Source organism: Oncorhynchus gorbuscha, linkage group LG06 (genome assembly GCF_021184085.1).
Source record: "Oncorhynchus gorbuscha isolate QuinsamMale2020 ecotype Even-year linkage group LG06, OgorEven_v1.0, whole genome shotgun sequence".
Lineage (NCBI taxonomy): Eukaryota > Metazoa > Chordata > Actinopteri > Salmoniformes > Salmonidae > Oncorhynchus > Oncorhynchus gorbuscha.
Window position 1 is genome coordinate 67,904,618 of NC_060178.1, and position 24,650 is coordinate 67,929,267.

A 24,650-nucleotide genomic window follows, 5' to 3' on the forward strand; every position below is an offset into this window, starting at 1 on the left:
TCTCAAATCCTTGTTTCAACACTATACCATTAGATTATGGCTTACTTGTTTGATACAGAATTTTGATATCAACATAACTATTTTAAGACAGCTATGAACCTGGAATTGACAACAGCTTTACATACTGGACAAGGACATGCTAATGAAATACACATTTGGAGACTACTATATATTTTTTAGCTCAAATGTCCAACAATTACACTGAACCAACAGTGCACAGCTTTGATAAGTGTTTGATAGTGAGACAATTTCAATTCAGTTTACTTTAATTCACCAACAACCGCACCCAAAGGGTGGGTTAAAAAAAATCGGAATAATACTCAGATGTCTGCCACCAAAACCATTAACTTACCGGTATGTTTGAATGAGGCCCAGGTTCATTCAGAGGTCTAAATGGAAAGTCTGTATGTAGAAAAGAGAGATATACTGTGTCCATGTCAGTTTTACACACGGTGGCTGTGTCTCCCCTCACTTTTGAGAAACTTGGTCCATGAAAAATGGTTGCCGCTGCTTGTTTCATGTCCAGCCATCACAGGCTTTATTTATGCATATTAGACTGCAGTATAAAACACTAGTGCAGCCAACCTAGCTAAGGCATGGTAGTAAATAACAGATGATGTTCACTCTGGCCAGGTCTACATGCCTCCCCTCTAAACAGTCTCTGTGTGAGTTATGACTGTTTACTGTAGCCCTCTGCTTTGTATTTCACATGCACAGACTGAAGACCAGAATACTACTGTGCAGCATGATTGTGTATGGATGTTATTTATATTTTTGGAGTGTTGCCCTAATGTTGCGGATCTATTTTAATGTTTAAAAGCAAGAAAGGTGTAGATATGAATCACTATTAACAAAACTCTACATTGTAGATTGCACTCAACACATTACATTAGAGATGTAACCAGCAGTTATGAAAACTCGGCTTTGGTACAATCATATCTAACTTGTCTACTAATGGATTAGCAAACCTCAGCATCGCTGCAAATGTAATAACCATGAAAGTAAGTTGACAAACTGACATTGCTAATATACAGTGGGTCAAAAATGTATTTAGTCAGCCACCAATTGTGCAAGTTCTCCCACTTAAAAATATGAGAGGCCTGTAATTTTCATCATAGGTACACTTCAACTATGACAGGCAAAATGAGAAAAAAAATTCAGAAAATCACATTGTAGGATTTTTTATGAATTTATTTGCAAATTATGGTGGAAAATAAGTATTTGGTCACCTACAAACAAGCAAGATTACTGGCTCGCACAGATCTGTAACTTCTTCTTTAAGAGGCTCCTCTGTCCTCCACTCGTTTCCTGTATTAATGGCACCTGTTTGAACTTGTTATCAGTATAAAAGACACCTGTCCACAACCTCAAACAGTCACACTCCAAACTCCACTATGGCCGCTCTCATCTTTTTAAGTGGGAGAACTTGCACAATTGGTGGATGACTAAATACTTTTTTGCCCCACTGTAGCTATAGAATCTTATGATGCATATTATTTCATACGTACTGTATGTGTAATGTGTAGGCACATTAGAATTTGCTTGGAACTACTTTAACTTAAAGTTTGAGGTGTCACGTCCATCTGACTCACACAGTGAACATAATGTTGCAAGTCAGAAAAGTATTATTTTATTATTCATTATTTTACACAGAGGGATGTTTTGACAAAATGATAACAAATCAAAAGTAGTAAAGAAAGATGACCTGATTTTTGCTTCAAAAAGCAATACTTCTACCCTGTCTCGTGTGTTTGTACCTTTAAATATTTGGTCCCATTTTATGATTATAGATATTGAAAATAAAAGAATGGGATGAAGCGAGGTGCGTTATGTGCGTGTTTCAGTAAAACAACACAATGTTGCAATATAAGATTGAACATTTCTAAAGTTGGAGAGGATGAAAAATTGATATTTAAGTGTCTGTGGGTGCGACTTGGATAAAAAGTAATGTTCGGCTATGGAAAATCCTATTTCAACCCACACTAGTAGATCAGTGGAAATTAAACAATAGAAAAATACTTGTCTACAGAATGTCAAAAGAACAAACACAGTGATAATTCATATGATTGAAAAAATAAATAATTATCATACAGTACAACACAAAATCATTATTATAATTGTCTCTGTTAACATGTATCATGGTTGTTCTCTGTATGTCCTAATTTGGTCAGAGAAAACTGAACCAGTAGAAAAGTCAAGGCAAACCACTTCTCAAGCGCAAGACTAATCCACTATTATACAATACAATGACAGAGGCTTGTGTTAAACAGTTTCTATTAATAGCGCTGAATAACTTCATACATAGAGTACATATTACACATACTCAAACGTTGGCTTTAAAACACCATCTTTTTTTTACATCACTAGATGGGATGTGTGATTGGATGCAAGTCTTCATTCCTATGTAAAAGTGAACTGGGATAAATATGCACCTGAATATTCATTTGCCTGAACATTTCAGTGTTGTAACAAGTTCTCTTCTCCAAAAGGCACACACGAACACTCTTCTATAATATTCAAACTAAGATAGTTAGTTATCCCATAGTGAGGGATCAGATGGCACATTTTGACACCATGAAAAAACACATTTAAAGAAAATGTACATATAATTCAACCTTGTTTTATGAACCTGAAAAGTGGCTTGTACCTGACCATTGTTGTCTTTGAAACATTATAGATTAAAAACACTGTATTAGTATGAAAACTTAATGATTAGATAAATAGCTTGTTTTAAATGATTGCAATGCAAGTCTAAAGCTCACATACTGTGCAACAATAACCAGCTACTGTAGCTAGATCCTTGACCTCCACATGTGTGAATACAGTTTCCTGTGTAAACAGCAAAAACACAGTATGAAGGCAAAATATCAGAGAGACTTTCTAACTAAAGAGACAAAATGTGACAAAGATATCCTGTTTCCTTTATCATAATCTCCTCTAACAGCTGGTTCTCTAGCAATTATCCTCGGGACAAGGTTACCTTTAAGTGTTAAGAAACATTATATTGTTTTTTTTTTACAATAAAATGGACTCCAAAATGACACAAACGATTTACCGTTCATTTATATTGGGCACACAATAATCTGAAACAACCTGAACAAAGAGAAAATGCATCCAACAAATGTGTAGAGTCACAAGCTTGATGTAGTCATTGCTTTCTATGAATATGGCACCGAATTTTTGCTACTTCAATACACATAAGTGAATTTGTCCCTATACTTACTGGTCCCCTAAAATGGGGGGACTATGTGCAAAAAGTGTTGTAATTTCTAAACAGTTCACCCGATATGGATGAAAATACCCTCAAATTAAAGCTGACAAGTCTACACCAGAAACCTAACAGTCAGTGTATCGTTTAAAATCCTGGAGTACAGAGCCAAAACAACAAAACATGCATCACTGTCCACCACCAGTGGGGTGAAAGATGATTGTTTTGCAGTGAGTGAGCCAGATCCCTCCTGGTTAAGTCCACCTCCATGATAGTCCAATCCAGTATCTGGGATACAGTGACACAGTGGAAGCCAGCATGGCCTCTTCCTGTGTATTGTTATAATATCTTTAATGGTCTATCACATACCTGGTACAGTAGAACAGGAGGTTGATGACAACTTAATTGGGGAGGACAGGATGGTGGTAATGGCTGGAGCAGAATAGGTGGAGTGGTATCAAATACATCATACAAATGGTTTCCATAACATTACCACAAGCCCATGCTCCCCAATTGATGTCATTCCATTTACTCCATTCCAGCCATTAGTATAAGCAGTCTGCCTCTCAGCAGCCTCCACTGTACAGTAGACAGGTAATGGTGAAATGCCAGCCCTTTATGCCCCAACATGTTTTTCTGATATCTTTGACGGGTCAACAGGATGATGCTGAATCTCAGTGTTGCTGAGCCATACTGAGACCGGCCAAACCTACATGCTCCAATAAGACTGAATTACAGTATGTCTCTGGTGGTCTTTGAAAAACCTCCTGTAGCTGAGCCATAGGTGACACAGACAGGTCAGCCCTACATGCACTGATAGGCCTCAATGTTTACTTTGATCTCGGTGAATAAGACACTGTGTTACACAGCCAGGCCGAACCTACGTGCTCCGGTAGGTCTTTATAATGTCTTTGATAGTCCTCCTGCAGATCGGACAGCAGGCGTTGGCCATCTTCTTCAGTTTGAGGCCACAGGCGTAGCAGAGACACATGTGACCACAGGCGTACAGCACCGTGTCCACCACGTTCTCATAACAGATGGTGCACTCGTCACTCCAAGAGCCCGAGCACACTTGGAAAGTGGAGGATTCTGGGTGGCTGGAGAATGGAGAGCTGGGAGTCGTACCTGGGAGACAATGGAATAGGTTTTAGTGTTAGGTGGATAATTGTCATACCGTATAGCCTGGAAACTGTACTTCTCCTAGTAGGCGTTTTTCAATTTCGGACTAATTATACTGCATCTTCTCTGAAAAGATATCTTCTATGTTTACACTTTGCAGGATATTGAGTCAATATAACTCATGTTGTTCCTTTTGAGAGGGACTAAACTATAATAACATGTATCAGCTTGCTGTGTGACCTTTTGTGTATACATATCACATTTCCTGCCTATCGCGGTCAAAAGAAACTCTCAACAAATGTGTTAAACGCAGCTAATGTTGCCCTTCTTGGTCACATTGCTGCCATAAACAAAGGTGGGAAATGATATACAGCAAGAGATAGAGAGGAGGAAGAAGAGAAAAGAGAAAAATAGAGAGAGATAAAACACCGGGATTACATCTGACCTGGTGAGTGAGAAGGTAGTAATGGAAAGAGGGTTCACCTGTGGAGCTGCTGAAGGCTGGTGGGAAGCTGGCATTGAGAATGGTGTTGAGGTTGATGTTCAGGTTGGGCTCGGAGCTGTCGCTGCAGCGCAGTGTTGGGGTGTTAGGGGTGCAGGATGATGAGCTGGGAATTGATGGCACCTGAGGGTCTGCATTCAAAGACGAGCCTGAGGGCACAGAGAAGCACTGTGTCACATACAAACTGCTCTGAACTCATGTACAGTGCATTTGGAAAGTATTCAGACCCCTTCCTTTTTCCACATTTTGTTACGTTACAGGCTTGTAAAATGTTTTATTCAATAAATAAAAATCCTCAATCTATACACAATACCCCATAATGACAAAGTAAAAATAGTTTTAGACTTTTTTTGCATACTTAAAAATCAAAAACAGTATATATATATTTTTTTTAGTATTCCGCCCCTTTCCTATGAGACTCAACATTTAGCTCAGGTGCATCCTGTTTCCATTAATCAACCGTGCGATGTTTCTACAACTTGATTGGAGTCCATCGGTGGTAAGTTCCATTGATGGGACATGATTTGGAAAGGCACACACCTATCTAAATAAGGTCCCACAGTTGACAGTGCATGTCAGAGGATACATGGATAAATGGATAGCATACGATCTATGTTTGTGTGCTATCCATTTATCTTTTTTATATGTTCTATTTACAGTTGAAGACAGAAGTTTACATACATCTAAGCCAAATACATATAAACTCAGTTTTTCACAATTCTTACATTTACATTTACATTTAAGTCATTTAGCAGACGCTCTTATCCAGAGCGACTTACAAATTGGTGCATTCACCTTATGACATCCAGTGGAACAACCACTTTACAATAGTGCATCTAAATATTTTAAGGGGGGGGGGTGAGAAGGATTACTTTATCCTATCCTAGGTATTCCTTAAAGAGGTGGGGTTTCAGGTGTCTCCGGAAGGTGGTGATTGACTCCGCTGTCCTGGCGTCGTGAGGGAGGTTGTTCCACCATTGGGGAGCCAGAGCAGCGAACAGTTTTGACTGGGCTGAGCAGGAACTGTACTTCCTCAGTGGTAGGGAGGCGAGCAGGCCAGAGGTGGATGAACGCAGTGCCCTTATTTGGGTGTAGGGCCTGATCAGAGCCTGGACGTACTGAGGTGCCGTTCCCCTCACAGCTCCGTAGGCTCCGTAACTCTTGACATTGAATCAGAGTAAAAATTCATTTTTTAGGTCAGTTAGGATCACCAGTTTATTTTAAGACTGTGAAATGTCAAAATAATAGTAGAGAGAATGATTTATTATAGATTATATTTATTTCATCACATTCATAGTGGGTCAGAAGTTTACATACACTCAATTAGTATTTGGTAGCGTTGCCTTAAATTGTTTAACTTGGGTCAAATGTTTTGCGTAGCCTTCCACATGCTTCCCACAATAAGTTGGGTGAATTTTGGCCTATTCCAGAGCTGGTGTAACAGAGTCAGGTTTGTAGGCCTCCTTGCTTGCACACGCTTTTTCAGTTCTGTAAACAAATGTTCTACAGGATTGATTGAGGTCAGGGCTTTGTGATGGTCACTCCAATACCTTGACTTTGTTGTCCTTAAGCCATTTTGCCACAACTTTGGAAGTATGCTTGCGGTCATTGTCCATTTGGAAGACCCATTCGCGACTAAGCTTCAACTTCCTGACTGATGTCTTGAGATGTTGCTTCAATATATCCACATAATTTCCTGCCTCATGATGTTATCTATTTTATGAAATGCACCATCCCCTCCTGCAGCAAACCACCCCCACAACATGATGCTGCCATCCCCATATTTTTGTTTCATCAGAGCAGGGAACATTTATCCAAAAAGTACGATCTTTGTCCCCATGTGCAGTTGCAAACCGTAGTCTGGCTTTTTTATGACGGTTTTGGAGCAGTGGCTTCTTCCTTGCTGAGCGGCCTTTCAGGTTATGTTGATACAGTGCCTTGCGAAAGTATTCGGCCCCCTTGAACTTTGCGACCTTTTGCCACATTTCAGGCTTCAAACATAAAGATATAAAACTGTATTTTTTTGTGAAGAATCAACAACAAGTGGGACACAATCATGAAGTGGAACTACATTTATTGGATATTTCAAACTTTTTTAACAGATCAAAAACTGAAAAAATTGGGCGTGCAAAATTATTATTAAACTTCCGAGATCAACTGTATATCTCCATAAATCAGACTGACCCCTGACTCTCATACAGAACTTTGCCCCTAACCTTAACCCCTAGCCTAGCTAACGTTCGCCACATCAAGAAAGTCGTGTACTGGACACAAATGTGTTATGAAGAAATTGTGTGGTAGACACAAATTGGAATAAGTAATAAGTAATTTGTGTCTATTTCATGATAATCTCTGATAGTCTGTTGGCTATATTGCAGATTAATTATAACACATTACATTGTATGGCCCCCTCTAAAGTTGTTTGTTTATATATACACAGTACCTGTCAAATATGTTTTTTCTTTATTCACAATTTTCTACATTTTAGAATAACAGTGAAGACATCAAAACAGTGAAATAGCACACATGGAATCATGTAGTAACCACAAAAGTATTCAACAAATCCAAATATATTTTATATTTGAGATTCTTCAAAGTAGCCACCCTTTGCCTTGATGACAGCTTTGCACTCTTGGCATTCTCTCAACCAGCTTCATGAGGTAGTCACCTGGAATGCATTTCAATGAACAGATGTGCCTTAAAAGTTACTTACTTTTTTCCCTTCTTTATGCGTTTGAGCCAATCAGTTGAGTTGTCAGTTTGAGCCAATCAGTTGTGTCCCCGGACCCCAGTCTACAGTATGTATGGTTGCATTTGTGTGCATCTATAAGTGAATCAGGAGCCCTTGAGGTATTGTAGTCTCACCAAGAAGTGCTCCTCCCCCCACCACATTTACAATCCCTCTGGCCATGGCAGTGTCTGTCCTGTGCCATATCCATCCATTCTGAACAGCAGCACCAGCAGCCCTATTTGGCATCAGACCTCCTATTGGCATCAGAGGAGAATAGCTATGACATTTCCAAATCCACAGACCTAGTGGGCTATATCTTAATGGCACAATTTTTTGTTGTTGTTTATACACAGGGCTCTAAAGTGCAACCATTTTGGTTGCATATGCTACGAAATACTATACTGTCTGACCCGACATTTTATTTTGGGATCACCGTGCATCTACAAAAATAATCAACCAGGTAATAATTTTTGTAATGATTAGGCTTCATTGTACTATTGTTTTTGAGTGACCTATAAAGATAAAAAAAATATAAAAGTGAAGTACAGATTCATTACTGTCATGGTTGCACCATTAATACAGCGAAAACTGATTGTTTCCAGCACAAACTGTTGAAATGGTTTTTTCTTTCTTACGTTCATAAACCATTCCAGGGGCTGTTCCAAAACCACTCACAGGCATTTGTTTACACCGTGTTCAGTCATGTAACATTATTCGCTAACTAACAACCTGGTTACTCAAGTACCAGTATAACCAAATGTTTAGGGGGAAAGAAAGAAAGGAAAAGGGATAGCAAAGACAGTACAGAATGAACAGTGTGGGGAAAGCTTCTTCAGGAAATCAATGACCTTATCATAGGAATGAACTGAACTCTCTTAAAGAGACAGTGTACAATGTTCAATGTAATGCATCTAAATAGGTAGTGCTTTTACACAATGTAGAAACTTAATATTCCACAAACGACTGTAATTTCAATGACATGTTTTTGTCATGTTTTAAAAAAATAATAAACAGAGTTTATAGGACACAAAACGAGCTAGAAATCCATATAGGCCCAATATAGACTCAATCACTTTTTTAAACATTATATAATTTCATGGTGGTCCTAAACTTTACGGTGAGAGCAACAGTACCACCAATAAGATGTTTTAATTTAGAAACCTGTTTAAACATTATGTCTGCCATAAAACTCCTCTTACACTGGTATCACTTATGTGCCAAATGAAACAACACCGTCAGTTTGCAAGCAGTAAGCATACACAACCCACACATTACCCCATTTGTTCCCTATTTTTATATCCCGTACCCTAAGTCTCCCTGAAATGGAATAGATACCTGACCTCAATCCCGAAGGTGAAAAAGAACCGCAACAGCTGTACTTCACTCAACGAGACCGGCCATTTTTTTTAAAAGAAAGTTTGAAACACATTCTCGTAAACCCTATTGCTATGACAATAATGTACATAATCGAGTCTAAAACTGAGTGACTCTGATACAATAGAGCCTTGACAAGGGGGCGCCCCTATACGTTCCCATCTCTATCTAGTTGGACCACCCTTACTGGTGGGGTCTCAGTTTCAATCCACATAGAATATTATATCAAAATTATTGTGGAGCTCCTGCACCTAAATACAAACAGTACCGGCACCCAACAAGAATACCGGCACCTATTTCAGTTCAAGTCAAGCACTTGTTTATTGTTATGTATCAACCAAGGTTACACTCAAACATGTTTGGTTTCAAGTGGATCAATGTAAAGTTTGCAGATATACAGTATCTTCTCTAAAACGTGTGAACCACATACATCACTAGCATTACTAGCAACACATTCAGTGACATTGTGGTAGAGTACTATAATTACACAAGTTTGCTTGCAAGCGTCCTCATATGATCATTATCTACTTAACGTGACCTGTGTGACAGACCGGCTGCACAGCTGTCTGGTAACATCCTGGTCACCTCTAATAGGAGATCATACAGAAAGATACCCTTCATGTGTATTCCTAAACCCTTTCATCCAGGACAGGGTTCAGATCCTGCCATCATATGAATGGATTCCTGGCCCCTCTATCTGGAATGGACAACATCTGAGGGCCTAGGAGTATGCAATGCAGCCTGGGATGTCTGCATGCGGCCCCAGCTAAATCCACTGTGGTTCAGTGTTTCCCAACTGCAGTCCTTGAGTACCCCCAACAGTACAGTTTTGTTGTAGCCCTGGGAAAGCACACCTTTTTCAACTGGTCAACTAATCCTCAAGCCCTCAATGAGTTGAGTCAGGTCAGTTTGTTTTGGGCAACAACAAAAATGTGCTTTTGGACTGGAGTTGAGAAACAATGATGTAGTGTATGCACAGCGCCTTTCACCACAACCTTATCAGACCTCAGTTGGTAGAGCAGGGTTCTTACAATGCCAGGATAGTAGGTTCGATTCCCGGGACCACCCATATGTAAAACATTTATACGCGCATGACTAAGTCAATTGGATAATAGTGTGTGCTAAATGGCATTAAATGATATCTTATCTGAAGTTTGCCACTGTACTTACAGTACACCATGATTTTATTATCATGAATGTATTGTAGCATGTGTGTGTGGAGCTGCAATGGGAATGAAGATAAATAAGTACTCTTTTGGAGCTCATACAAACAAGAAGAAATTAAGATATTCACGCACCACGATCATGCAAAAGTGATCTGCTTCATTTCACAGATCCAACAACACACGACCATGGACAAGAGCCACTTTCAGAGGTGGTGATGTCAGAGTGATAAGAGTGGAGAGAGCAAGAAAGAAAGAAGGTAGCGAAAGAGAAAGAGAGAGGAGATAGTGAGTGGCGGCCACCGTTAGGAGAGTAAGAACTGGATGGAAACTGTGATGTCAATGCGAGATGCAATTATATTTTCATAATGCATATGGAAGGAATCATAAGCAGCTAGCGGAGCCCCCCTCCACCCCCTGATGGATGATGACACTGTCTGACACTGCTGCTGGGCCCACGCAGAACAGAAATAACCCACTCTACCCAGGAGAGGAGAGTGGAAAATATAGGAGACAAATTACCTCGCAATATCAAAGCAGTTCCATTAGTTCCTTCACATTTCTTGTTTCATTTGTCTTTGAAGACCTGTTCTCAAACACTATGCTAACATAGTTAAACAAATTGAAACACAATCATTCTCAACAACAAGTTGGTCAGAAAACAAAGCCTACCAGGGGAACAGGTGGTTCAGGACATTATGACAAATAACCTGGCCTCAACAGAGCTTATTAATAAAACAATAGAGCACACATCTGTGCTTACAAGCTGTTTTCTGCTATATAGAAATCTTCATATCAAACTAATAAATTGCCTAAAGATGCAAGGCTCTGTAAAAAAAAGTATTCCCACAGAGTATCAAAGCCATTAACATCTAGTACTAAACATGCTTGCAAACCAGACAAATATGTAGGCCTACATCTTAAGAGTTCTGATTTGTTTCAACCTGTAAAACATCTTCAAAGTAATACTTTTCCCCCCTAACAATGTAGAACATTGTAGTTTACTTAAATTCCAGGCCCTAGAATCCACTTACAAACAGGAGAATCACTGCAAATATGAGTGCAAATCTCCACATGCATCTTGTCATTAATTATGACATGTTATTCTAGTGTTTATTTATCATGGGTTGGTCCTATAATCACCCTGTTGCCTCTGATACATGGGACTGGCACCTCAATACCAAAAAGTGGGAGTTGTATTCAGGTTTTCCCCCCTAAGGCCTCCTCATCTATCTAAGCTTGTCATGGTGTGTAAAGACTGGGCATGATGTGTTAGTCTGTACCTGAGAGGACTTACAGCTAGGGAATGAGTGTGTACGGTCATTTGTGGTGTGTGTGTGTGCCTGTGTATTCCTGCATGCACACAGACATATTCACAGTTCAATCAGGCAGAAATACAGCCAGTATGAAGATTTCGCATCAGTCTGATGAGTTTTGCAGAGGACAAGGAACTGAAAACTGCTGTTCACAAATGCTCTCCATCCAACCTCACCGAGCTCGAGCTGTTTTGCAAGGAGGAATGGGAAAGAATTTCAGTCTCTCGATGTGCAAAACTGATAGAGACATACCCCAAGCGACTTACAGCTGTAATCGCAGCAAAAGGTGGCGCTACAAAGTATTAACTTAAGGGGGCCGAATAATTTTGCACGCTCAATTTTTCAGTTTTTGATTTGTTAAAAAAGTTTGAAATATCCAATAAATGTCGTTCCACTTCATGATTGTGTCCCACTTGTTGTTGATTCTTCACAAAAAAGTACAGTTTTATATCTTTATGTTTGAAGCCTGAAATGTGGCAAAAGGTCGCAAAGTTCAAGGGGGCCGAATACTTTTGCAAGGCATATATATATATATATATATATATATATACAGATCATTTGAAAATACAGTACAACACCAATCAAAGTAAGTACAGAATAACCATCTATTTTTGTACATTTACGCTTTTCTCAATATTGTAATAACAATATATACGGGAAACTTGTATCCATGTACGTGGGTGTGTGTAATAATGTGTACATCTCCCACCAATGTGACACCCCCATGTGTGATCCCCGCTTTGAGAAGGAGGTGACCCGCTACATCCCTTGCTACATGGAGGAGTTTGGGTATCTGACCAATCACAGGAGGAGAGGAAGAGGATAAGCATCAGACATCACCAACAATGAGGTAGGCTACAACCTGCAGTCAGACTGTTACCAGGAGTGTGAGTGGATGTTTTGTTTTTATAGCTCATCTCTCACTGATCATTTCTGTCATGCCCTGATCTCTCATTCCCCCACCCCTTTCTATCCCCCCCTTTCCTCCTCTCTCCTTCTCTCTCCCAGTGTGAAGGCTATGTATAATGAGTTCCACAGCACTCATGGCCATCAATGAACAGGACCACCTGCACTGGTAGAAGAACACTCACAGACCGGGAATACCCACTGACTGGCATCAGTTCCAGGTGCAACACACAGCGGGCTAATGGAAGTTAATGGGGCCTAATGGAGTGTACTGTAATATGGGATGATGTAAAATTGTGCCCCTTTGTTATTGTCCGAGTTTGTCGAATGTAGTGAACAGTGTTACAAGCGAATGTAGTTAATGTAACCATTATTCAAGACTGTTAGAGGGTAATATACTGGACTGCCTTGTTGCGGGCACCAGAAAATAAAATAAATACAATTGAAAACTGTCAAGGCACAGAAAGGCGAGCATGTCTCCATCTGTTTTTGACATCACGCTACAGTACAACTATCTCAGTGATGCTAAAGGCCTTTGCCTGTACGTCACATTCAGCGTTTTACCATTATCACGTCACACTTATCATCCTGGCTAAATCATGCAGCCTGCAAAGGCCTGAAGAACTTAAGAGTCATTCAGTTCTCACCATCTCATTATGGTGAATCATCAATTCCTAATTACTGATTGGTTTATTAATTGTTTGAAGATAGTGTTATGTCTCCTCTGTGTCTGTATGTGTGTGAATGAATGACACAGAGATAAGCTTGTTGGGGGTGACTGGGTGCACAGTGCTGTAGCGGTGGGACTGAGAAGAAGGTGACAGAGAGCAGACCTGCCAACATGCACGCATTTTGAGTAACAACTATGCAATTCTCTACCCATGTACGCAGGTACAAGATCTGAGTTAAAGTACGCAGAAATGAATAGGACCTGATTTTTTAAATCAAAAATAAATCCACTGAGCAATCTAACATCCCGATTCTCGAGCTGCAACACAGACATGTACGGAGTTTGTGCCAATGGACATGGAGATTAATACATCATAATTCGACGTAGCCGTGTCTGCCCCTCCTGTTTGTTGTGATGCTGAGTTTGCCTACTGTCAGCTGTACGCAAACACATGGACAAATCCCTTTTCGACTCTGTGTTGTGGAAAGGTAAATACTAATTGTTTCAAGCTAACATAAGATGGACATACAGTGGGCTGTAAAGTACCTGCAGTTCACTCGCATTTGCTAGTGAAAGAAATTAAATGGCAAATACGAAAAACAACTGGTTTTGTGCGAGTATGATATACATTTAATTCTGCGTCCCATTAGTTGTATTTTCCACGTAACATTACGAGGATCAAGCAACCTGATAGACTAATTATGATCCACGGCACAAAAAGCATTACAAAAGTATAATACAAAATAAATAAACATCTTGGCATTAAATGGAGTCGGGAGTTTAGGAGACTGCGCGATGAAGAATGAATGTGTGTCCAGTATTAGCTATAGTGGCAATGCTTCTATAGACTCACAAACAGCGCGAGCATGAACGTGCGTCTGGTACTCTACAAAGTTGAACAAAGTTGACAGGTCTGAGAGAGGATTTCGTCCTGAGCCCAATAGTTTGATCAGCTCTGAGTTCAACTTGGGTTAACCAGTACCATGAAAGTAGCTCACCTTTTAGCCAGGTAATCCTTCAGAACAAACCTGCTCTTGGACAGGCTAACTCAAGGCTAACTCCACTTACCCTGAATGAAATGACTGAGCCAAGAGTTGAATACCAATTAAATCAGTTACCCTTCCTCTCACAAAGATTGTGTCATCATCCCCTTCATTTGAGGAAGGCTGATTAAATATTTTATTCATCAAATGTTAATATTACACATTTAGTAAGGACAGCATTTTACTTTCCAAACTGTACATTTTTTCACGTGATTGTATTTTGAAATTTGCAAAAGCCAAACTTACAGCCGCAACCAAAGATAGCAGTTCCCATTCAAGTGAAGACCTTCAGCCATTGCTAACGTGTACCCCTTTGGGTCCACAGGACAAGGATGAAGAAATACCGTTCTATCCAGACTAATCGGATTCCCCATTTCTCAGAGGCCATTTCAAAAAGTGCCTATTGGATAATGCAAATAAATGCAACCCCCTTTTTTTGCAAAAAAAACTAGCTGACCGATCTCGGTGACATCTGGTGACAAAATGGGAATGGAGTTCACAGCGGTGGTCCAAAATGACTTTCCAGAATATGGATATTGAACGAGAAAAGGGGGAAAAAAAATTCCCTTTTAAAATGCGTTGGCCAATCAAAACCTAAACTATCGTCTTTCCTATAATTGAATTACTTTGGTACATAGGAATCTATCCTCCACAGGCCATTCAAGGATCAGACACTGAAGTTGTTTCTTAAATGGGGAAAAAATACTTTATCTGAAAAGTCTCACCATTTTCAGATAAAGATTTTCAGATAAAGATTTTCACCAAAGATTAATATGATGAATTTGCTAGAGTCGATTACATGAGGCTGACTTTGTGAAAACAGATTAGCATTGTATTAACACATAATGAAGCCTTAGTTTATACTGGAATTTCACTTGATGCACTTGTCACAATGCCTTAACTCTGACATGAGTTTAACAGAATTATGTATTGAATTATCATAACAATTTTACAAAACCGTTCAGTGTCACAAACCCTCCAATGAACTCACCTAGGATCCTGAGTTGTGTAACGTCTCCATGCAGACCAAAGAACATCCATAGAGGTCTGGAGTTGTCCACACACACCTGCATCCCCACGTTGATCCCATTGAGGCTCAGAAATACCTCTCCCTCCACGTTCAACACGAAACACAGGATATCACTGTTATGCAGGGGGGTCCCTACCCGACACACCGCCCAGAATTCCTTGCGGTCGACCAGAGACTCCGGGCTGTATGGCAGGTCATTGGGCCGAAGCCCGGCCGGGTCGCACGACGTCACGCCGTAGGAGAGTGACCCGAGACGAGTGCCACCCGCCTTCGTCACTTTTACAAACACACTCTCTCCACAACACAGAGGCCGGCTGGTGAACACCAAGGTCCTCTCGTTACCGCTGCGGTGCTCCATGCCCCGGGTCACCGTGTTCTCATCGAGGGCTTTGACGTTGGCACCTCGGAGTGGGTGGAAGTGGAGATCGCTGTCAAGGAGCGAGGGGAGCAGGGAGCACTGCTGGGAGTTGAGGGAGTTCTGGGGGATGGAACAGGAGGTGGAGCTAAGGGGGTGCAGGCGCTCCTCTTCCTCCTTGTGCTGGTGGCGAAGGTCACACAGTCTGATAGAAAGGCGAGGGTCGTCTGGGTCCCGCCATAAGGACGCCCGGTGGGCCGCGGTGAAGGAGTGAGGATGCAGGCAATCGAGAGGCAACATCTCACTGTCTGTCGGGATAGAGAGACACAAAAGCAGAATGGTTAATCATCTTATAAATTTGGTGTGTAAAAAAAGCTTTCTATGTTAGTACAATGCACGAATTTGTACACTGAAGTGTCTTTTTTTATTTTTAACATTGGAATATAAGTATTATGAGCTGTTTGCCTAAAGCTTTTCAGTTGTCTTTCTTATGCATTCAAGATCTACTTTACTCACTGTTATGAAACATAGTCACAAATGCACAAATAGCTAAATGTGCATGTTTATGTGTTTAGAAATAGAAGCGTTAAAGTGGGAAGGGACATTGCTGGGGGGTAATGTCCATATCAGAATTAAATAGACATAATAGCGTTACATAACATTGACTGAATGAGCAGTTCACTTGTCCCTACTACAAAGACCAAAAAGCTCAGCTGTGCCCTGGACGGGACAGTTCTACACAATATCAGAGACCAAACATTCCAGCTGTTCCACACACTACACAGATAACATTAACTAGGCTTTCAGACTCCATATAGCTCACCATTCTGTTGAAAGCATTTATCAATCTCAAACAGTTCTCATCGAATGTTAGTGCACCCAGAATTAAGTAGGGGAACTAAAATGCTTTAATGTGCAAGTCTTTGGGTTAGTACAGTGTCTTCTCATGCCACTACAAGTTAAGCAACATGCATAAACATGTTTCAAAAAGCTATACACTCAGTGGAAAGTTTATTAGGTACACTCATCTAGTACAGAGTCAGACCCTCCTTTGCCCCCTTAGAACAGCCTGAATTCTCTGGGGCATGGACACATTGCTCAATTGGTATCAAGGGACCTATTGTATGCCAGGAAAACATTACCCACACCATTACACCATAACACCCTCAGCCTGTACCGTTGCCACCAGGCAGGATGTGTTTATGGCCTCATGTTGCTTACGCCAAATCCTGACTCTGTCAGCATGGCGCAACAGGAACCAGGATTCGACGGATCAGATAAATGTTTTTCCACTCCTTAATTATCCAGTGTTGTTGATCATGTGCCCATTGGAGCAAATTCTTGTTTTTAGCTGATAGGAGTGGAACCCGGTGTGGATGTCTGCTGTGTTCCAAAATGTCGTTCCGCACACCACTGTTGTACTGCGCCGTTATCCTTCGACCAAATCAACAAACTGTTTTTGCCCACTGGGTGTTTTTTGTTTGTTGCACCATTCTCACTAAACCCTAGACACTGTCGTGCATGAAAAGTCCAGGAGGCTGGGCGTTTCTGAGATACAGGAACCGGCACAACTAGCACTAACGATCATACCACCCTCAAAGTGGATTAGGTCATTCACTTTGCCCATTCTAACATTCAATCGAATAGTAACTGAATGCCTTGATGCCTGCTTTATATGGCAAGCCATGGTCACGTGACTCACTGTCTGTAGGAGCAAACGGGCTGGTGTACCTTATAAACTGGCCACTGAGTGTGTTTATGTATGTGCAGTGACGTGTATAAACATGACCCAACTTTACATAAGTCACATTAACATTGACCTTAAGTACAGTATGTCCTCTGTAGCCATTTGAACTATCCCATATAAAAATACTATATTATAGTGTGGTCTAAATACTATAGCATTCACTGTAGTGCTAAGGACTGAAGTCCGCAAAAACAGTAGTGAATATTGTAGTATTTACTGTCGTGTTTTTGCAGACATGACAGTAGTATATTGTAGTAACACCTGCCGACTAGGGTTAGCCAAAATGGCACAACTACCAGACTACGCCTACTGTTTAATGAGGAGAACACCTCAATCACAACAGGTTCGTGACAGGCCACTGATTGAGTTGGGTCAACAGTTTGAGCAATGCAACAGACCAGACAACATCTTACGAAATTCTATATTTTTCATTCCAATTGTAATTTTGAATGTTATACACAGGTTCATGATAGCTTTCTGGAGAAAAAAAAATTGGTGTCACAGAGATTCAGCTGACCAAGTTCACAAGATGCCCCAAAACACTGACAAATACTGTACTTCTGATGGAATTCAAGATCCACTTTACTAACTTATGAAACATACTGTCACATAAATGCATCTAAATGTGCATGTTTCTGCGTTAAATTTGGAAAGGAGATTGCTGGGGGGGTAATGTACATATCAGACAATCATAAATATAGTATTTGAAATGACCCTCTTTGATCATATGTGACTTAGTCATAAGTATTTATGATTGACTGAATACTGTATCACATGCCAATATATGGGTATGTACACTGCTAAAAAAAAAACTCCATGTGCTCGCCAGAGGTAGCCTGACTGCCATTAGGTACCGAGATGAGATCCTCAAACCCCTTGTGAGACCATATGCTGGTGCGGTTAGCCCTGGGTTCCTCCTAATGCAAGACAATGTCATGTGGCTGGAGTGTGTCAGCAGTTCCTGCAAGAGGAAGGCATTGATGCTATGACTGGCCCGCCCATTCCCCAGAATTTTAATTTTGTGTGACTCCAAATCCAGACCTCCATGGGTTGACAAATTTGATTTCCATTGATCATTTTTGTGTGATTTTGTTGTCAGCACATTCAACTATGTAATGAAAAAAGTATTTAATAAGAATATTTAATTAATTCAGATCTAGGATGTGTTATTTTAGTGTTCCCTTTATTTTTTTAAGCAGTGTATTATTGGCTGTCTGATGATATACAGTGCCTTCTGAAAGCATTCTGAAATCCCTCAATCTACACACAATACCCCATAATGACAAAGCAAAAACTGTTTTGTATAAATGTATTTACTTAAGTTGATTGGAGTCCACCTGTGGTCAATTCTATTGATTGGACATGATTTGGAAAGGCACACACCTGTTTATATAAAGTCCCACAGTTGACAGTTCATGTCAGGGCAAAAACCAAGCCATTGAGGTCGAAGGAACCTTCCATAGAGCTCCGAGACAGGATTATGTCAAGTTACAGAACTGGGGAAGGGTACCAAAACATTTCTGCAACATTGATGGTCTAAGAACACAGTGGCCTCCATCTTTCTTAAATGAAAGAAGTTTGGAACAACCAAGACTCTTCCTAGAGCTGGCCGCCCAGCCAGACTGGGCAATTGGGGGAGAAGGGCCTTAGTCAGGGAGGTGACCAAGAACCTGATGGTCACTCTGACAGAGCTCCAGAGTTCCTCTGTGGAGATGGTAAAATCTTCCAGAAGGACAACAATCAATGCAGCACTCCACCAATCAGGCCTTTATGGTATATTGGACAGACGGGAGCCACTCCTCAGTAAAAGCCCGCTTGGGGTTTGCCAAAAGGAACCGAAAGGACTCTCAGAACATTTTTGGCCTGAATAACATGTGTCATGTCTGGAGGAAACCTGGCACCATCCCTACGGTGAAGCATGGTGGTGGCAGCATCATGCTGTGGGAATGTTTTTCAGTGGCAGGGACCGGGAAACTAGTCGGGATCGAAGGAAAGATGAACAGCGCAAAGAGAAAGAGAGATCCTTGATGAAAACCTGCTCCAGAGCGCTCAGGACCTCAGACTGAGGTAAAGGTTCACCTACAACAGGACAACAAGCCTAAATACACAGCCAAAACAACACAAGAGTGACTACAGGACAAGTCTCAATGTCTGAGTGGCCCAGCCAGAGCCTGGACTTGAACCCGATCTAATATAATAATAATATAATATATGCCATTTAGCAGACGCTTTTATCCAAAGCGACTTACAGTCATGTGTGTATACATTCTACGTATGGGAGGTCCCGTGAATCGAACCCACTACCCTGGCGTTACAAGCGCCATGCTCTACCAAGGAGAGACTTGAAAATAACTGTGCAGCAATGCTCCCCATCCAACCTGACAGAGCTTGAGAGGATCTGCAGAGAAGAATGTGATAAACTCACCAAATACAGGTGTGCCAAGCTTGTAGCTTAATAATACCCCAAAAGACTAAGCTTTATACAGAATTCCCTGCTACAGTAGGTGACGTGGATGTGGGGGAGGGTAATTATGGCAGGTGTACCCTCTATATAGCTCTATAGCAAGGCATTTATACGGGCAGGTTCGAGGGTGCCTCCATTCAATGCAGGTTCTTCTCCATACTTATTTTCCAACATAATTTGAAAATAAATTCATGTGATTTTCTGGATTTTCTTTCTCATTTTGTCTGTCATATTTGAAGTGTACCTATGATGAAAATTACAGGCCTCTGTCATCGTTTTAAGTGGGAGAACTTGCACAATTGGTGGCTGACTAAATACTTTTTTGCCCCACTGTATATGTTCATTGCTGTTATTCCCACCTTTCCCTTTAGATCAACCATACTCCAAACAAAGCCGACCAACTGTCAATCATTCCCTGCATCTATAAAGACTCTTAAACTGAACTGCATTTCTGCCTCAGCCTGCTCTTTACCTGGAATTCCATAGTACAGTGCCTTGCGAAAGTATTCGGCCCCCTTGAACTTTGCGACCTTTTGCCACATTTCAGGCTTCAAACATAAAGATATAGAACTGTATTTTTTTGTGAAGAATCAACAACAAGTGGGACACAATCATGAAGTGGAATGACATTTATTGGATATTTCAAACTTTTTTAACAAATCAAAAACTGAAAAATTGGGCGTGCAAAATTATTCAGCCCCTTTACTTTCAGTGCAGCAAACTCTCTCCAGAAGTTCAGTGAGGATCTCTGAATGATCCAATGTTGACCTAAATGACTAATGATGATAAATACAATCCACCTGTGTGTAATCAAGTCTCCGTATAAATGCACCTGCACTGTGATAGACGCAAAGGTCCGTTAAAAGCGCAGAGAGCATCATGAAGAACAAGGAACACACCAGGCAGGTTAACTTATTTTTTTTTAACCATCAGTAGAACAGTATTGTTTATCACTGTTTTTGGTCATCTTGTGAACTTGGTCAGCTAAAGCTCTGTGAAAGCACTGTTGTATATCAGAAAGCCATCTATTGCAAGAAACAGATCTAAGTAATTTTGGTGTACTTTTGTTAACGTGTTATTTATGTGTGTCAAACAAGTCAACCTAATCCTCTAAGGTTAAATCAAATGTAACTTGTTCTTTATATCTGACACTGTACTGTTTCCCTTTAATTGACCTAGCTATAATGTGTCTAATGTTAACTTATTACAACTCTAATAAACATTTGATATTTTTTCTAAAGGTGTTGTCTGGTCGTTGCATTTCTCAAAACTGTTGACCCAACTCAATAGTTGGTCTGTCAAGATCCTGTGTCTGGTTGAGGTGTTCCCCTCATTAAACAGTAACTGGGGTTGTCTGGTAGTTGAGACATTTTAGCTAACCCTAGTTGACAGGTGTTACTACAGTATACTAGTCATGTCCACAAAACACTACAGTGGATATTAAAGTATACTACAGCAATAACTGCAATACACTAGTGAATACTATCGTATACTAGTAATTTCTATAAAAACACTAAAGTAAACACTAGTATACTACAAAGTCTGCAAAAAACACTAGTGAATACTGTGGTATTTAGAACATAGTATATAATAGTATTGTTTCATGTGTGTTAGCTGTAAATGGGTAACATGTTTGAACTAAGACCACAAAGGAAATACATTAACTTTGTATTATTCTTGAAACATTTCTAAATGAATTGTATTCGAGTGTGGTTGTATTCTTTTTTTAAACTGTCAATCAAGGGATAGTACAGTGTGGAGTATAATATTATACAATATACTATAACATTCTATATTAAGGACTACTCGATCGAGGGTGAAACTCAGAGGTAATCCCCAGCATGAGCTCCCCAAGGACAGCACTTTCGAATCAAATCAGCATAAATAAAGCTAGCGTCAAATCGATCTTAAAATCCTAAAGTAAGTGGACCACTATGTGGTCGAGGGATAGTACAGTGTGTAGTATACTATTCTACACAGTATACTACAAAAGTGTATAGTTAGCACTACAAGTTTGAGGGATACAATATATGGTATAGTATACTATTCTCCAGTATACTACACCATTCGAAAGTAAGAATTACAGGACTAGTACAGTATTCCACAAATGTCTATAGGAAGCACTACACGATTGAAGGATACTAGAGTATATGATAAACATCTGTTTATGTGGGATGTGTTTGGGTGGTATAGAGATGGCCAATGCTGCAACTGAAGGAACAGACATTCTGAAGCACCAACCATTTCCCCTTTGATTTGGCTGTGCTCAACACCAATACATAGTCTCCCTTAGGGATGAAACGGTTACCGTTCCATGGGAAAATTCCCAATGGTTACTATTAGCATTTCAAATTGTAAGTATCATTAAAACCGTGTTTGATTACCTTGGTTTGAAAAACTCACGGTTTGTCTGTCTAACTTGCTAATAGCTTCTCAATAATGTAAACTGAAGCTTTCAGTGTCACCTACTGTTGTAAAAACACTACACGTTGTTCTGCTGCTGTATGTGTCATGTGTCTGCAGACTCTATTCATCCATTGCACACGATAACACGTTATGTAGTTTAGTCACTCAACCAACAGATTTTGTTCATTTAAAATCCGTCAGTCGTCGACTTGGTTGTAAAAGTGGTTGTAAAAGTGTTCCAACAGGAGAAACACTAGAGTCCTATAGAAGGCTCCTACATTTATGTCAACAGTCAAAACTGTTCGCTGCTCTGGCCCCCCAATGGTGGAACAAACTCCCTCACAACGCCAGGACAGCGGAGTCAATCATCACCTTCCGGAGACACCTGAAACCCCACCTCTAAGGAATACCTAGGATAGGATAAGTATCCCCCCCCCCCTTTAAGATTTAGATGCACTATTGTAAAGTGACTGTTCCACTGGATGTCATAAGGTGAATGCACCAATTTGTAAGTCGCTCTGGATAAGAGCGTCTGCTAAATGACTTAAATGTAAATGTAAATTGTTGGGCTCATTGCTATCACTGCCTTCTTAAGACTCATTTGTATTTATGTAAATTGTGCATGGGGTCATTGCATACACTCAAATGCAACACAGAAGATAGACCGTGTGTGTGTGTGTGTGTGTGAGAATAATACTTATAACACCAATAATAATACATTTGCAATTCCCTTGTTTACAGAGTGGGCGTGCAGCAGGCAAACCCAGTGATGCTATGGGTCCCTCTACAGTTGTGACACAGACACCCGAGCAAGTATTTAAAAAAGGCAGGCTGCTTACACCTACATCAAAAAATGCTTAAGACCTCACTGCAGCCCTTTCATATTACATTGCCAATGACACTATGCCATTTCAAATTGTTGAGAGGCCTGGCTTTCTGAGGCTGCCGTGCCTCACTACAAAGTGCCATCACGAACATTATTTTCCAAGACAAATCCCAAACCTGTACAACCAGGTTAAAGCTGATGTTGGAAAAAGTTTGTCTCAAGGTGGTTTGCTGCAACTACTGACCTCTGGACCAGTGAAAGCGGGGGTGGTCAACACTACATCAGCTTCACTATCCATTAACTCACTCCAGACAAGCAACTGGAATCAAACTGCCTGGAAACAGTTCTTCCCAGATCACTCGGCTCACAGAGTTTTTTGATAATATGCTGGAAAAGTGGGGGATAAACAAGACCTGGTCTGCATAACCATAGACAACGCAACAAACATGATCAAGGCTTTTGAAGAGTTCCCAGATCTGTGACTTGGGTGCTTCGGCCATATTTTGAACCTGGCCATCTCAAAGGCCCTGAAAATTCAGAGAGTTGACGCAACAGTCAAGGCCTGCCGTCATCTGGTCCAAGGCTTCTCACGGAGCTGGAAGAGAAGGAGAGAACTGAGAGAAAAGCAAGGTGCCCTCAACATGCCACAGAACGCTCTGTTCCATGATGTGGTGACTCGATGGGATGCTTGAGTGTTTTCTCAGCCAACAGCAGCCAGTCTGTGCGACACTGGCTGGAGAAAGAGGAACATGGCATCTTATGCCGACATAAGTGTCATGGAGCAACTGTGCCAGCTCCTTGAACCTCTGAGCAAGTTTACAGATGTGCTTGCTTCAGACACACAAGCGACACTGTCAGCCATCAAGCCTGTCCTGGACCACACCACCTGTGATGTTCTGGTAGAAAAGGATACAGAGCCATCCCTGACCAAGGAGATGAAAAGGGTAATGAGAGAAGACCTTAACAAACAGATCCACAGAGAAGGCAAAGATAGTCATGCACATGGCTTGTTTCATTGACCCCCGCTTCAAAAATGAGCTTTTTAGATGAGCCTGAGGCTGCAAAAGTTGACACTGACAGCTGTGTCCAGGAAGCCTTGAAGCTGGCAGCTGCACAAGTCAGGGAAGAACCACAAAGCACCAGAGGCACCTCCACCACCACCACCACCACCACAGCGGCATCGGAGAAGGCTTTTCTGGGTTGCTGAGAAAGATCACATCTCTGCTGCATTGTTGAGGTAAAGATTCAGATTCCGACCACCCCAAAAGACAAAGTGGAATGCCTCTGCCACCCATTCCAGCAGAAGAGGATCCACTGGTGTGGTGGAGGGGCCATGCATCAGAGCTGCCTCACCTTGCCAGGGTTGCCAGTAAGCTTTTGTGCATCCCAGCAACCAGCGTGCCATCAGAAAGAGTGTTCATTGCCAGTGGGCACATTTGTCTCCCCTCGCAGATCACTACTTAAACTGGACAAAGTAAATATGCTGACATTTTTAGATTTCAATCTCAAGTGAACAAAGACGCCTACATACAGGATGTTAGGCCAGCAGCACCTCATTTCTTTATGAAGGAGAGAACGGACATACAATCAGTGCTGTTCATTTGATTAGTTGACATATTTTGTGTTATTTTAATGTCAACACCTGCACATTGGATGTGTTTACATATGGTTGTATTGTTCTCACATGCACATTGCTGACTTGTGTTGCCTTTATATGCACATTTGATTTGCTTACTTAAGGTTGTATTGATTAAAACCTGCACTAGGGAAACTTTTACCTCATGGCCACA

The 24,650-nt window shown here is 40.8% G+C and overlaps 1 protein-coding gene across 1 annotated transcript in view; it reads right to left on the reverse strand.

Annotated features, from left to right (window-relative positions):
• Positions 1-1,488: 1,488 nt before the first annotated feature.
• LOC124038259 (E3 ubiquitin-protein ligase NEURL1-like) overlaps positions 1,489-24,650 on the reverse strand; it is a 59,246-nt gene continuing 36,084 nt past the window's right edge. The window contains exons 4-6 of the mRNA XM_046353892.1: positions 15,024-15,725; positions 4,811-4,978; positions 1,489-4,333 (exon numbers count right to left, since the gene is read on the reverse strand). Of these exons, the coding sequence (XP_046209848.1) occupies positions 4,089-4,333; positions 4,811-4,978; positions 15,024-15,725 (1,115 nt within the window). The 3' untranslated portion in view covers positions 1,489-4,088. The remainder of the gene's footprint in view (positions 4,334-4,810; positions 4,979-15,023; positions 15,726-24,650) is intronic.